Genomic DNA, 17,065 nt, shown 5'->3' on the forward strand with positions numbered 1-17,065 from the left:
AATTAAAACAGATAAATAAAACTTTTTTGTTTGTGACTAATTATGGGGAAAAAGTCTGATTTTTCAATAGAAACGTCATTTTTTTATTAAAATTTAGATTTGAGACAAGGTATACCTACTTTCAAATAAATTGATGTTGATCCAGTGACGATAACGTTATACATTGCCCGAACTTTAAAAGATGTGTGGACATTATAATGTAGACACCAAATTTAATTATTAAGTGAATATTAATAGTCTTTTTTTATTACACGTGTAAAAATTATCAAAAAGATAACAGAGTGAATTTCATTCACTCCGACTTAATCTTCAAATGAACATAATTCATGCGCACACGCTTTTCCCTGAAGCACACATGCTCGCCATCTGTGTGTAGATCTACAATTCTACACCGACGCACACATAGACATCACACATTAAAACACTAACACATAACTATTGTAATATCAACTATATCTAAAGACAATAGAGTTGACGATGTTCAATTGTTTCATGAGGTAAATTGCATTGAAATGCTCGGTTTCCACGCATCGACAGTTCCGTTGATACTGCCACCGAGTTTCGTGCTGTGATTCATGTATTTAGTGCTTAAAATATTTAGTGTGAAATATATAACTTGGAATTGCTAAGGTAAGTGTAAACTGTGTTTAGTTATTGCTTATACTTACTTGTATGGTTAAGTCAAGTAGCAGTTGTTGTTTTGTGGCATAAAGATTATACATATCTTAGAAAATGTCCAGAATATTTATGTTATTGGAATCTATTTAGTAGGTTAAACAGTTTTAATCCATACTAATATTATAAATGGGAAAGTGTATGTGTCTGTTTGCTTGTCCGTCCTTCACGGCAAAACGGAGCGACGAATAGTCGTGATTTGAGTGGGGATAGTTGAAGGGATGGAGAGTGACATAGGCTACTATTTGTCTCTTTCTAACGCGAGCGAAGCCGCGGGCAAAAGCTAGTACATTATATTTCATGGTCTTATTTTTGGCTGATTTAAGTATGTGCTTATGAGAATAAGCAAAGATCACTACATGATAATCTAATAGGCACGTAGCTTATAAACTTTAAGAAATATCCGTGCTTATTTCACGACTAAAATGCCGTTACCAGGGTTTGAACCCGGGATTATCACAGCTTCATAGGCAACCCCTCTCTCCACGTGTCCTCTGTCTAGCTAGACCATAATATAAATCTAGAAGTCTACTATTTATAATGAACGGAAATATGACTTTTTGTTTTTTGCGTCTGGCTTTTTACTCATTGACACAGGTGTTTTTGTGAGTTCATATTTATACTACTTGCTAGAGAGAAATTTGCATTGTGAATGTAACAAGTTGGACTTGTTGCGGGTTTATCCGTTTGAAACAAAAGTATTTTAGTAAACGGAATAAATCACAATGTTGATGATACAAGTCGAATTTGTTCGAACAACAAGGTCAAACTTGTTAAAAAGATATTTGATTGAATCAGCCAAACATATGTTTAAAACAATATGAGTCATGTTGCTTTTATAAAATCGACTTGTTGATTCAAATAAAATATTAATTGATTCAAATAAAATGAAACTTGTAGAATGTACTAGTTACAGTTAACAAAATCTAACTTGCTGTTTGAACCAAAAAGCACGTAGGCGCTATTTTAACCAAAAAACATGTTGAACGAACATGAAAATTGGTTGTTTTTTTCTCTCAGTGTACTCATACTCACCATTAGTGGTAAACGTATGATCTCTTATACACTGACCATAGTTTAAACTCATCAAATGTCAGGCCAGACATACTTCTCCATATGACGCACTTAACCGTATACTTAGGTACTTTTATGACGAATGCTCGTGTCAGATCATAATCGCAAGTTAAACATAAAAAATAGTTACAGGTTAGTATGACTCACGATATTTGAATTCGATAATAATACCTATTTGTCGATACATAGTGTTATACTTAGTTCACACCTCGGACACTGGCGATCAAATATATGAAAGAGGCGCGTTCCTAGCACACAGTCTAAGCTCGTGTGGGTGAACGCGTATTATGCTTGTATGAGTGAAATATGACAGGTCGACTGTTCGCGTTTTTGACAGGCGGTAACTGTGAGGTAACCGAGAGGGGGTGGGCGGCACTTTCAGCGGGGAGCGGGAGTGGCCATACTGTACAATAGTACCTACTCTTTATTATACTGTGCTTAGGTAGCTAATAAAAGTACATCATTATTTAGTGCGTTTTCATATTATCCGATCCGATATCGGATGTCGGAAGGATATCAAAAGCAAAAATCAAAGATGGCGGCTTCAATGTATGGGATATCGGTTCTATATCCGATATCGGATCGGATAATGTGAAAACGCACTTACGACTTGCGTAAGTGTAGAACAAAGTAGGACTAAGAAGTGGGAACTGTTACCAATTTTATAATAGGTACGAACGCTGCCGCGATGCCGGCGATGCCATTTGGTTATAATTTTCATCAACAGGCCCATTTAATTAAACGACACTCTAAAATAGTAGGTAGCAAAATTAGTAATCTACATTTTCCTTTAAGATTTGTAAATTTCCGTCAACTTCTTCAGACTTTCATCATATGATCGCTGATATCTTAGCGGACCGGAGGTCGCGGGCGCGGGTTCGAACCCCAGCTCGTACCAATGAGTTCTTCGAAACTTATGTGCGAAATGTCATTTGATATTTGCCAGTCGCTTTTCGGTGAAGGAAAATATCGTGAGGAAACCGGACTAATTCCAATAAGGCCTAGTTACCCCTAAAGTTGGAAGGTCAGATGGCATTCGCTTTCGTAAAAAAACTAGTGCCTACGCCAATTCTTGGGATTCGTTGTCAAAGCGGACCCCCAGGCTCCCATGAGCCTAAATGCCGGGATAACGCAAAGAGGTTGATGAATCGCTCATATTTAAAAAAAATTACCTACTTAGATGACTTGAGAGCATATCATTAACGAACAACTGACAAATGGAAAAAAGGAAGTGTAGGTAAATATTTGTATTCGAGCTTCCTAAAAATACTGTGATCCCTAACGGAGTTGAAAATGTTTTCAGTTCGTATTTTCACCTGAAATAATTGATTGATAGGGATCTGTCGATACGAGTTCAAACTCTGGGATTGTAGGTACGAATAAGTTTTTCGGTAGCAAATACGAATAATATAAGTATATTCATACATTTGATTAATACTCTGATACTGTGTGAGAGATGATATGAAACAAGTGCAAGTGAATGGTGAGATGACGTCCGATAGAGATCATCATCATCAACCTGCCGGCGTATCATGCTGCTGCCAATTTTATCACTTATCCACGTGGATAAAGCATCCGTCACGCTTTAGCAAGTATGTCAGTGTGAGAGTGACAGATGTCTTATCCACGTGGATAAGTGATCAAATTGGCAGCATATGATACGCCGGCTGGCCTTTTTCCCATATTCTAGGGTTTGGGGTCGGCTCTCCGTATCAATTTGCGCCACTCTTCTCTGTTTAACGTCATGTCAGGGCTTGCGCCTATCGTTCTCAAGTCATTCGACACTGTGCTCATCCATGTCGTGGGTGGGCGGCCTTTGCCCTTTCTTATTTCGGGTATGTCGTTTAGGGGTCTCTTAGTCATGTGGTGGGCATCTCTTCTCATTACGTGGCCGTCCGATAGAGAGATATGAAAAAAAAAGACATGCTGCGCCTACCCCAAGTAATTGAGCTTAACCCCTCAACTGCCTTGTTCCAGATCTGTCACAGACAAAATAAACTGTAATTAACAGATTGAAGGTTATTAATTCAGTAGCAAATTTTTGTCAACGGCGTTCCAGGGGTTAAAGGACAAGTAAATGAAATGATGACTCTAATAGTACATGTGGATATAAAGGTCGACGAAAAAAATGTGGGAGACAAGTTGCAAATGATTTCAGATCCTAACTGTTGATAACGTTAGGCACAGGTCCCACCGCGAGCTAGTAAGCTATGAGCTATCCGCTGTAATAAAAGGCACGGCACGGCGATATTAATAGCTCACCGTTGGGCGAGTAGCTATAAACATCACCGTGTCTCTTTTATTTACACGATTAGTGATTATTTTTTGTTCGTTTTTATAGCCGATAGCTCATAGCTTACTAGCTCGCGGTGGGACCAGTGCCTTATGTTGTGTTTTCGAATGATGTGTCTGCTAACGTGTCTACAATTCATCTCACTTGGCGCGCTGCTCAAAATCCCATACGAAATGAAGCTTACGGTTACAAAAACTCCCCTAAAATGGGGTGCGGAAGTTTGTATGGAGCATTCAGAATTTTTTGAATGTAACACGAGCGAAGCCGCGGGCATAAGCTAGTGCAATTATAATTAGATTTTGACTTAAAATATTGCACATTTATTTTACTGCATTCAAAAGTAAATTATGTTAGTACGTAAAATGAACAAAAACAAAAAAAAACTGTTCAGCCAAAGTTCCTCGTGCTTCGCTTCTTTATTTATTAAGGATGTTTGATTGATAGATAATAACAACATACCTACTATGAGTAATCCTTAGTCTTTTTCATCAATAAACACACTTGTCTAAACAAATATCTGTTATTGTTTTTTATAAATATTTAAATTTCTTGCGTGCTCCAATTCATTTTGAGCATAGCTGTGATGCCGTTGGTACACAGGTACGTGCATATAATTTATCTGACATTCGACAGCTAGACTTTCGATCCGGAGGTCGCGGGTTCGAACCCCGGCTCGTACCAATGAGTTTTTCGGAACTTATATGAGAAATATCATTTGATATTTGCCAGTCGCTTTTCGGTGAAGGAAAACATCGTGAGAAAACCAGACTAATACCAATAAGGCCTATTTACCCTTCGGGTTGGAAGGTCAGATGGCAGTCGCTTTCGTAAAACTAGTGCCTACGCCAAATCTTGGGATTAGTTGTCAAAGCGGATCGCAGGTTCCCATGAGCTGTGGCGAATGCCGGGATAACGCAAGGAGGATGATGATTCGACAGCTATTTAAAAGTGTGATATGTAAATATTTTATCGTAGGTATAAATGGAATTCATTGAACGTTCGCATACAACATACATATTTCACAAAGCTCATATTTGTCTCACGCTCAAATGTGATGCTGAGTCGTAGCTTATTTTGTATCACGAAGCACTTCCCACATATAGTCATTATTTTATTCGTATTGGTGTAAGTGAAAGATTTTATGTTTCACTAGGTGGCAAAGTTGTTTAACCTTCGTGCCTTGAAACCCTCGCAACGCTCAGCCCTTCCACTTTTTGGAATATTTCACTTGCTCGGGTACCTATTCAATGTTGGCAGGTGCGGTTAAACTACAGCTTTGTCCCTTGTTTTTTTTTCTTTTTTAAGTTACATAATCTTTATTTATATGAACATATTTACATATTTATATAAGAAACTAAGACTAAACTTAAAAGATAGCTAATGTCTAAAATAGGCCCTTGAGGCATTGTACCAAGGATACTGGAGACATTTCCTTGCTGTATCGCAATGCTGATACGTTGTGCGAGGAAATCGCCAGCTCTTCGGTCACCAGTTACCTCAACCAGACGCTTCGCGATTTCTGTGAACGTGGTCATTAACATTATTTCCTATTATTAATAAGTTTGTGTTACAGGTTGCTTGTCTGCGAGAAGATGGCGTCAGCTTGGCGAGATCGATGCTGCGGCGTGCCATATTTGCGCGCTAGATGTTTCTTCATAGGATATTTAAATTTGGTAAGCATGAAAGAACATAAAGATATTTTTTTTATGTAAAAAAATGGATTTCTTAGACTATTAATTTTGTTTTTTACTATTTTGCTGACTCAGTATCTACTGAGTATCTACCTATCTAGGTACCATACAGTGTATGGTATGTATGGCATACACTAAAGAAAAGGCGATCAAGCCCACTGGTGGCGAAGCCGGGAATCGCACCAGGGTCTCCAGATATCGCGGCGATGTTAAATGAACTTGACCAACCTGAGGGCATTCCTAGTTTTCGTGGAGGAGGTAGTTAGAGCTATCTTGTTAGACCTATGTTGTCTATCACGAAGATGTAAAAATGTCTACCACGAAAAATAGGGACAATATTGCTGTTGATTTTCGGGAAATTACCAGAAAAACTATCTTGTTACACTCCATTGGTAGGCAACGAAGCGGAACGCAAGACTACAGATAATTCTAATAACAATTACTCAAGTAGATCCATTTTAAATTAGTTAGTTTGATCTTAATTAACTTCTTATTTGTAACAGGTTGCCAGTACAGTGGATTTAGCTTGTCATCTCGTCATCTTATCGGCTGTTACGAATTTCTTCTCGTGTGACGTGGATATAAATGTTGTAAGTTATGTATAATTTCATTATATTATACGAGTGCATTTAATTTAATTAATTTACTGTGTATTATAATTTTAATTTTAATGATATAATTATGATCCTATGTTGATCGCTGAATGAATAAATGAAAATGAACTGAAAGGAAATTACTATAAGTCAATTCTTATACATATTGTGGATATCTAATAGGCAATATTTAAATAGAAGTACGTATATTATCAGCTAAAAAATCAGCTGTTCAGAATTATACGAAACAAAACAATTGTTCAAAAATAAAAGGCAACTGCCTGCCAATAAATAGTTCATCCTCTGTAGCGTGCCGTGGCCGTAGCCTTATCTCCTTATCATTCTTTCAAAAGTTCCTAACTAATGCGAGAGAGCACTCGTAGTTGATGTTTTATTTATTTATTTATACTATCTACATTTGCTTAACCAATTTACCTTCCGTTTTACAGCTCCATAACATAAACTGGTCATGGCTGGAGCCACTGCTCGTGGTCATGAACATCGGGACCCACGGGTTCTACCCATTTCCATTAATTCTGGGCTACTATGACAGTTTGGGTGTCCGGGGCACCCCCCATTGCTACCCGGGCATGGTGCATCTGTATCTGATCGACTTAATTAACATCATGATTCATGTCGTGTGGCTGAGACTTGTGGTTTCCTATATCAAGGCCCTGCATAAGGTGAGTCACCAACGTCCATGGCTCCTACTCATTAATTCTGGGCTACTATGACAGTTTTGGGGGTCCGAGGCACCCCCCGTTGCTGCCCGGGCATGGTGCATCTGTATCTGATCGACTTGATTAATATCATGATTCATGTCATGTGGCTGAGACATGTGGTTTCCTATATCAAGGCCCTGCATAAGGTGATTAATTCTGGGCTACTATGACAGTTTGGGGGTCCGGGGCACTGCCCGTCGCTACCCGGGCATGGTGCATCTGTATCAACTTGATTAACATCATGCTTCATGTCGTGTGGCTGAGACGTGTGGTGACCAACAACAAGGCGCTGCACGGATGAGTTACTTCTTTTAGTCAGCGACATTCACGGCTATGTATAATATGGTATAATTAAGAAATGTATTACACCTCATCGTCCTCATTTCACCTCAAAAAGTCGTATTAGTGACGACGAAACTAACCACAGCTGATATAGTTGTACGAAATTCGAAGTCTATAGGAAAACATGAAATTGATTGTTTTAAACCAAACCAAACAAATTCTTACATATTTATAAGTATGACGAATCAACCTTTTAGCGAACTATTCGCTTAGTTCGTATTTTGCCACCGATGACGTATGATAATATTTAGTATTATTTACCGAGTACCTATTGTTTTCATAGCCGTAACATTCATAATTAGACACGAATGTCGATTGCCATGACTAATGAAGATATGCGTAGAATCCGATAACAAATATATTGAATGTTTTAATTTACTGCATAGTTACTAGGTAGTTATTTGTCTTACAACAACAAAAATGAATGATTTCAAAATTGAATTTATGAAGGCCAATAACAATTATTGATATAGGTATTCAATATTACTTAAAAATCTTGTTACTTTAACCTCACTTATTTACTTTTTTTATTTTATTTCCATGTCTCGTTTATTATATCGAAGATTAATTTGTAACTCCTTTTGAAAATACACTATTATATGATTTACAACCTATTAAAGAGCACTTGTATAAGTACTAAGCGAAAATGTATAGCTCAATAAAGTGAAAAATGTTTCACAATTATAAGTTTCAGCGGTTGCACTCTACGGAATGCGTATTTTTAATACCTTTTGCCAGTTAAGGTGCCGTGAGTTCCGTTCCTTTTTCGAACAACGATTTGTTTTTATTTATGCCAGTTTTCATGCCAGCTTTTTTCCAAATTATCTACTTACAATTTTTTAAAGCCGCGTTCTAGGTTCGTAGTTTTTTTAGATCATTGGATTTTGTTTCGGTGATTGTTTGATGTAGGTATATTATATATGAATGTCTAAGATATTATAATAACAGAGATCTTGTTAAATAATAAGAAACTGGCAGTGGTTGGAAAATTAGATGGAAAACGACCTTGTATTCATCTGTAATGTGATAGCTAAGTTATCTATTAACAGAGATGTTAACTATTTGAAATAAAAGCATTTCAAATAGAAATACAAAATACCTATTTTTTATTTGGTATTTTAAATATTTTTATCGAAAATTATTTTGTATTTTATTGGAAATACTTTTTAGTACAAGTATTTTGCATTTTCTACCACTTCAAAATACAAAATGATTTTTGTCACTTTTTGACGTAAAATAGATGGTACCGAGCGAGTATTATATTTTTTCTTTGTCTACCTAACTTATGTACTGACCGGGACAACACGTTCGGAAGCGCTAATAATTTAATGTTTTACAAAAACACACTTATTTTCAGTCCTGCTAACATAGTGGTTCCTATAATAATTAAGGTTCAATAAATAGTAAGCGATTTGTTGCAAGATCCCAGACTTAGCACCCTGACCGTGCACATCGAAAAATCGGGGAAAATCGATATGATTCGTATACCTAATGACTGTAGGCATTTCTATTTAGTACAGCTGTAATATATTATGCTTAATTATTATTACTATTATTTTAGGTTTTTTTTTCATATTTCATACATATTGCAATATTTCATTCGATTTTTATAATATTAGGTAAAAGACATGGAGACAGTCCATTTTTGGCTTCACTTTTTAACGTGTTAATTTTATAAAGCCAGGTTTCTGGGCTATCTGGTGATTCTGTGTTTTAAACACATCTTTAAAATAAAAGTTTTACCTTAAAAAAAATTAAAACATTATGCCAAAAAATATTTTATTTGAATAAAGGTATTTTGAACATACCTATTTTGCATTTTGTATTTTAAATACCATTTTGTAAAACTATTTTGTATTTTTATTTGAAATAGGAAAAACCAAAGTATTTGCATTTTGTATTTAAATACATTGCACTATCTATTTTTTAACATCTCTGTCTATTAGACTTATATTGATCGGGATATAGACCGTGATTACCTTTTTGATTTTTGTCGAGCTCCGTGATCATGATGCATGCAACTGCGTCGAAATATCGGGAGCTCGACAAAAATCAAAAAGGTAATCACGGTCTATATCCCGGTCAATATAAGTCTAATGAAAATAACCGTGAATCATTCAAAACTCTTATCTCTGTCTATTAATTACACTCCATAGCGAACAAAACGCTATTGTCTCTGACGCAAAATCGGGATTTGTATCACAAGACAATAAAATTACTAGGGAAAGGCCTCGATGTTGTTAACAGAATTTTGACAATCTTAACTGTGATCTACGATTTTTCAAAATTGCTGACGGCCTAGCCGAAATGCTAACTAGGCCGGTTATTACCCCGGCGAGAACTGACAATCGTTGACGCTATGTAGTAATCAAACCGCGTCTGGCTCTGTCGCGCCACTACAGATGAGCGACAGAGAGAAATAGCTACGATGCGCTTACGAAGCCTGCGATGTTGACCCTGTATTCTAAAGCTACGGCGCCTTAAGTTAAATGCGAACGCTTTTATCTCCGAGGCGTGGTAAAAAACAATGAGCACTGTTTTTATTCGAACGAAGTGGCTTAATCCATTAACGAGACTTGTGAAAACTGCTACTGAAGTATTATTACGAGTAAACCTTGTAATTACATTTGTGATAATGTTTTTTACGTAATAATCAAGGGCTTTTTTTAACTTAAAAAAACCTTAAATACCGTGCAGGTCTACGAGCAGGATACGATATGGCTCAGATGTGTCAATTACCTCCTATTTACTAAGTAAAGTGAGCTGCGAAATTACATGGAGAAATAAAAAAGCTCACTGTACATGTACAACAGTATTTGATAATGTCCTGTCTTCCTCTCCGTGGAGCTAAGAATTTCACCAACCCTTTTCCTCCCTTAACAAAGTGCTTGACCAAAGCCAGTTACCAGAGAAGTAAGTACGTTAAGAGGCCGAAGGGGCTACACGTATGCTATTGTATCTGTTACTAATTTAATCTTTCACGATTTTTACTCATATTTAAAATTGCAAACGGGACTTACTTAATCGCGTATTTACTATGTTTTAAACACTCACACACACCTCCGACGTTTCAAGGACGGCATTCTCCCCGTGGTCTCGGAGCAGACTGGCTGAAGTTGACATCAACATCTTCTAGCTGTACGAGTTTTTCAAACTACCCACACTTGGTCCTGACTACCATACCATAGTGTCTTGGTCCATAGTGTTTAAAACATAGTAAATACGCAATTAAGTCCCGTTTGCAATTTTAAATATGTTACTAATTTATTTCTCAAATAGCATATTTTTAAGTTTACGAAAAGGTCACTTTAGAGGTACAGACGCCATTGATGCCGCCGGTACATCCCAAAGTAAATTTCGCCTAAACCTCTTTGAGCGTGATCCACATTGATCCGGCACTATAAAGATGAGCAGGTGCCGTAGCCGAATGGCATTTCTGCGACGCGAACCGAAAACGAAACGCCGCGAAAGGTAGTTTGGCTCTGTCACGCCAATACGCAAGAGCGATAGAGATAGATATCTAGGAGCGTCTCGTTTCGTGAGCGTTTGTGCCATTCGGCTACGCACACTGAGTTCTCCCGGGACAATATCGCGAGGATGGGAATATTGTGCAAACGGCCCCTTGGCTCATCGCGCTTGATAGTATACAAATATATCAATTTGAATGAAACTAGGAAAATACCGGCCATGCCAGAAAAGTATACGTACGTACAGTAAAGTCGCACGCAAAAACAGCTATTCGCATTCAAACAGTATTATTTAACAAAAATAGAGACACAAACGTGTAGTTTATTATCGGTCTCGTAGGTCATTACCTGATGGTCTACCATTACGATACAAGTGCGGACGAGAAAAGGAAATTCGAAAGGAGTGGCGATAAATGAATACACGACCGAAGGGAGTGTTTTAAATCGACACTAGTTAATATTAATTTCTTTTTCGCACGTGTATTCATACGACGTTTTTCAATAATGCGGGCAAAAAGTCATTTGTACTGAAAAATTATTTAAGTACTATTTTTACTTTACTGAAATTCACGAGAATTACATGATTAAAAAAATATTACGGGACTTAATCGCGTAACCAAATATGTATAAGTAAACGTAAGTGTTACGCGATTAAGTCCCGATTTCATTTAATTAATAAGTATGTGTAAAAATGCTGTTAGTTTTTTTTAACCTTTATTCAATAAAAGGGGTTTTATCATACTTAATAATGTCACTCCCATTGTTACAAAACTAAATCCTAATTGCAAACTTAACGACGTCCAATTCACAGATTGACCGGCTTCACAAATATCTGGCAGTTTTAGACAAAGGAAGCGACAAAATATAGTTATATGTGGCCACATTGAGTAAATGAATGTTATAGGGTAAAAGCACCAGTGCCCAGCCGTGCGCCAGTGGTCAACCTTTTTTGTACATTTCGGGCTGTAATTATCGAAGTTCGTGTCAAAATTAGATAAAATCATAGATTGATTAAATAGTAATTGTAAAATATATCATTATTTACAATTGATTTCAAAGAGGTGCAGTCTTCTTTCATGAAGCATTATGTGCTTTCGCCATTTTTATTAGAATATCACATGGTATTTTGCTAAGATGTTAGCAGCCAAATTATGATTTCTTGGTTAAAGAAGAAGAACTTTTTCGCTTAATTAATACTTAAACTATCTGAATAAAGTAAAAAATATAAAAATTTATGTGAAACCCAGATTTTTAAGGGGGCTGGTTATTGGAAACTACTTTTTACACAAAATCTAATAGTCAGCCACCTGCGGCTAACCACTGGGTTCAAGGAAATATGTCATAATTCCAGAAGTCAGCCTCCCCGGCTGCCTATAGGATTTAAGACTTCTTTTTGTTTTCAAATGGTACGTAAGTCTATAAATCAATGACCCTTAAATATTTATGCACTTATAACTATATTTGCTTGACATAGATAAAATATCCAGTAGTCAGCCCATGGTTGACCACTGGGTACTGAGGTCACGGAACACAGAACCCACTAGTCAGCCGAGGGCTGGGAACTGGATACTTAGTAGGCTGTATATTGGTGCTCAGGGGGCTGAGTACTGGCAAAAACGCCCTTTTATTATATTTAACGAAATATTTCTAAAACAAACAATAAGTTAAGGTTTATTCTTTTCAAAAATGTTTAATTGAATTCTTGAACTATAAAAACATTAATCATTCAAATCGGTCCATTGGAGACCAAATTAGACGGCTTTGAAAATAGAATTTTCGATTTAAGGCTGACTACTGGTGCCTTTACCCAAGTATTAGTTACTAAACTTTGTCTTTCAGCTTCGATGGTGTGAGTAGCATCTTTTATTGTCCTGCATTCCGCACAATTTTGTGAATCGCTCTTTCGCATCATAAAAAAGCAAATCTGTTAAGTGGCATTCCACTTAACAGACACATTTGTCCGGATCGTTGTTTTTAGATATTCACGTTCTGATTGGTCAGTCAGTGTTTGTAGATTCACCTGCCTGGCGTACACTTGCGGTTGAACAGAACGGTCTAGATATATCGCTAGACTGGCTGCCGGAATAATGTACAGGTATTGGGCATCGGACGTTTGGCCCTAATGTGTCGTACTAACAGCACTTAAGAGTCGTCCAACCTCGCTGCGAATATACTAAATTATGGTTGGTCGGTCAGTGTGTAAGTCAGACGTACTGCAACCTTACTGCACCACACAGCGACTTATGGCGGTTACGACCCTCAGTCAAGAGGTTTCGACAAAAAAGAAGATACTAAATTAACAATTGAATATTATTCTGTTAGTATTATTAATAAATAAATTATGGCTAGGTATGTAACTTGAATCCCATGTGAGTGTGTTTAGTAACACGTCCCACTTTGTTGGTTATCATTAATGCGAGATTTAAATACTTATATCTTTATATTAATAAACTGCTTTGTCAGCTTTATAGCAATCGACAACGTGGGACGTTTCCCCGTGCACACTCACATATTTGGATATTAAGGGGGTTGGCTCAATTGGCTGTTTGAAGTATTTTACAGATGGCGCTAGAATAGCTTGATCTTCAAAATGGGTTGTGACTGTAAAACAAGGGGAAAATGTGATGGCGTCATCTTAAAATTTTGATAGTGGCAAACTCAATTCTGAAATAACAAATTTGACATGGTTATTATAAAATCAGATGAATATTTTAAAAATAAAACAAAGATATTGAATATATATAAGAGATTGAAATCTGTAACTTCGATTGTATGAAAGTAATTTTTGGCGGTGGGTTCGTATAACTCTTAACTAAACGTCTTGTCTTTGCGGACCACATATTTTCCTAATATGAACTTTACCACTCGGTGATAAGGTATATTAAATAACACTTCTATATAATAATAGGACTGTATATGTGTGTGTTTGTACTGTGCAAGAATGGTTAATTGTTTAAGTAAATGTATGCAATGCTGAGTATATTCAGGGCGATTTTGTTATGACTGACCATACTGAGGGATGAATATATCCTGAATATCCACCCATACTGAATACATGTACCCTACCCTAACTGAAAATATGTCTGTTTCAATATTGGAGAATTATTCCACAAAATGATCTACCTATGATCCGTACAAACGCGAATTTTCTGAGTTCTTAGACCAGACATGTAGGGTTTTTTCATTTCTTGTCAGTTTTGTGAAAAGCAAGTCTAAAGAATATTATCATCGGTCTTAAATGCAGAAAAAAAATGTTCTTATAAGGTACAGCGGGCCAAATCTCGACTGGAGGGACAATATAACTGGTCCATTTTCTCCATGTTTTACAATGTTTGCATAATTAAATAGAGTGTCCACCGGTTATTTATGGTAGGCGGTATACATAATATACAAATACTTATATAATTACATTGAAAACATCAATGACTCAGGAACAAAATATCTGTGCTCATCACAAAAATAAACTCCCTTAACGGCATTCGAGCCCGGGACCGCGGCGTATCAGGGTCACTACGCGCTAGGCCAGACTCGATCGTAAAGCAAGTGAGTGTTGAGAAAATAAGTCTGAACCAAAGACATAATTATGTAACTTCGTATATAGATGGATAGTCTAAGAAAAAAACGTACCTTAAAGACCTAGAGAAAAAGTTACGGTGGCCTAGTTGGCGATACACCTTTGGGGAACGCTCGGCTAGATGGCTCTAATATTAAAATTTGTCATTTTAACACATATCAAGCTAACAGTATGGACCAAATTGTCAAAACTGAGGTTCAATAGTTTTAAGTTTGTGTCGAGAGATGGCAGTCTGTGCACTGTGATTACACATTTTACTTTGACAGTAACTCTCTATAAAACTCGATCCTCTTTGTTTGAACTTAGTTTTTTTTTTTTCGACAGAAAGATGCTGACACCATGCGCATGTTCTTCAGTGTATCCGTGATCAAAATAATTCTGCAGTTGATGTACTTTACGTACACGCCGCTCCAGTTTACAATGTTCTCGGACACCCTGTATAATTCCTACTGGGTGCTCAAGGCTCTCGATATCTGTAAGTAAAAATTTAACATTAACACTGAATTTAACAAAGGCTGCCGGCGAATAATGCTGCCAATTTTATCACTTATCCACGTGGATAAAGCATCCGTCACGCTTTAGCAAGTATGTCAGTGTGAGAGTGACAGATGTCTTATCCACGTGGATAAGTGATAAAATTGTCAGCACGATACGCCGGCTGGGGTGCTCTTACCAACTAACCGCAACATTTGTTTATCCAAAACTTAAAGAAATAAAAGCGTATAGGAGCAATTCCCGTTAAGTTTGTACATTTGGATCACGTCTCCGAGTTTGATAAAAATTGGTAGGCTAATAGAGTCCATGATGCTGAGCAAGATCCACTAGGTTTCCTAAATTGTCCTATGTAGTTTGTATGAAACCTTCCTTTTTTGTTACCAGATTTCTATACATTTTCGGTAACAAAAAAGGAAGACATTTTGGGAAACCTAGTGGATCTTGCTCAGCATCATAGACTATCAGCCTACCAGTTTTTATGAAAATCGGAGACGTGATCCAAATGTACAAACTTAACGGAAATTGCTCATATGTAATGTATGTACAATTGTACAAAACCTACCGACAATCGCTTTGTTATAATATTTAGGTAGCATGACAGCCATAGTAAGGTACAGCGGGGCAAATCTCTACTGGGGGTCAAATGTAACTGGACCATTTTTTCCATGTTTTAGTATGTTTGTATTATTAAATAGAGTATCCACCGGTTATATATGGTAGGTGTGTTCAGTGGATACATGTAGGACTCAACATCATAGTGTAATAATGGAAAAAATGGACTAGTTACAATAGCCACCTAGTCGAGATTTGCCCCGCTGTGTCCTAAAAATTTTAATATGACTAATACTGAATAATAATACTTAGCCTTATAAAGATCGCTGAAAGACGCTGGATTCCAACCGGTATACATGGAGGTCCAAAGGGGAGGCATATGTTCAGCAGTGGACGTGGACGTCCTAGGACTGATATGATGATACATACATACATACAATCACGCCTGTTTCCCAGAGGGGTAGGCAGAGATCACGGATTTCCATTTACTACGATCCTGACAAACCACTTTCGCTTCACACACTTTCATAACGTTTCTCATACACGCTCGTCGGTTTCGAGTACTTTAGACCTGTCCTTTTTGCAATATTTCCCCGATTTGAACAAGAAAAGTTCGCCTAGGTCTTCCACTTCCAACTGACCCTTCCACTCTTTTTTCATACACTTTCTTCGTTACTCTCCTCTCATCCATCCTCTCTACCTACATGCCCGAACCACCTTAACACATCCATCTCAATCTTTGTCACCACATCTACATCCACTCCACACTTCTCTCTTATCACGCTATTTCTGATCCTATCACTCAACTTCACACCAGCCATGCTTTTTAAGGCTCTCATTTCCTCGGCATTCACTTGACTTTGATGTCTTATATGATGTGTGATGAATATGATGATGCTGATATGAATACTAAATATTGCATTTATTTCTTGATCCAGTTGTAGCCATCATATTCCTGATGATGATGAACAGCTACATCAAGGCCGTCCGCGCCGAGAAGACTGCGCCCGCGCACGACCGCGACCAGCCGCCATCTTACGACGAGTGCGCAGCGCGCAAAACCGACGACATACCTTAACTTACCCATTATAGCATTATATTTTGTATATTATAAGTATTTATCTTACCGTCATATGACTGAATATTTTTATCATTTTTTCCAAAACAATAAAAATAAAGTTTTATTAAATGTATTGTGAATATTTAAAATATAATTACTGTCAAAAATTAATTTGTCTTTTTTTATTCATTCATGAAGGGTTGCTCGGTCATTTTTTCTTGGATTATTTTTTATTTATACTTTTTGTGACTTAAATCCTACTAAGGAGAGCAATATCTAAGTCGCAAAAGCGTCGTTACCTAAGCAATAATGTAATGAAATAAATCCCTGAACGAGAAGTAGCACCATAAACTCGCTTTAATTTATGAAAAAGTATAAAATTTAATTTATTCTACGGTAATCTCATTTAAATGAAGGCCCGCAAAACGTCAGCTTACTTCATAGTAAGGCACCTGCTATAAAGAAGGCCCACTGTTCTTCTTTTTATTTTTCTTTTGTTTTATATCATTAAGTTTTAGATATGTCTA

General features: G+C 36.9%; 1 protein-coding gene across 2 annotated transcripts; it reads left to right on the forward strand.

The window, feature by feature from the left end:
* The first annotated feature begins 479 nt into the window (after positions 1 to 479).
* LOC125229120 lies at positions 480 to 16,699 on the forward strand. Of its 2 annotated transcripts, none has more exons than XM_048133908.1 (6): positions 480 to 630; positions 5,616 to 5,715; positions 6,237 to 6,323; positions 6,776 to 7,009; positions 14,756 to 14,906; positions 16,417 to 16,699. In XM_048133908.1, exons 2-6 carry the CDS (start codon positions 5,635 to 5,637, stop codon positions 16,554 to 16,556), a joined length of 693 nt encoding a protein of 230 aa, XP_047989865.1. In that variant the 5' UTR covers positions 480 to 630; positions 5,616 to 5,634; the 3' UTR covers positions 16,557 to 16,699. The 2 variants fall into 2 exon arrangements, with proteins under 2 accessions (XP_047989865.1, XP_047989859.1); XM_048133902.1 differs by lacking the exon at positions 480 to 630 and adding an exon at positions 4,615 to 4,642.
* Positions 16,700 to 17,065: the final 366 nt, after the last annotated feature.

The sequence above is a fragment of the Leguminivora glycinivorella genome, chromosome 1, assembly GCF_023078275.1.
Source record: "Leguminivora glycinivorella isolate SPB_JAAS2020 chromosome 1, LegGlyc_1.1, whole genome shotgun sequence".
NCBI classification, from domain to species: domain Eukaryota; kingdom Metazoa; phylum Arthropoda; class Insecta; order Lepidoptera; family Tortricidae; genus Leguminivora; species Leguminivora glycinivorella.

Excerpts from the sequence above, each read along its gene's own strand:
- LOC125229120 (XM_048133902.1), top strand. Across the intron at positions 5,716-6,236 it reads TCATAGGATATTTAAATTTG|GTTGCCAGTACAGTGGATTT; the intron begins GTAAGCATGAAA and ends TATTTGTAACAG. Across the intron at positions 6,324-6,775 it reads GTGACGTGGATATAAATGTT|CTCCATAACATAAACTGGTC; the intron begins GTAAGTTATGTA and ends TCCGTTTTACAG.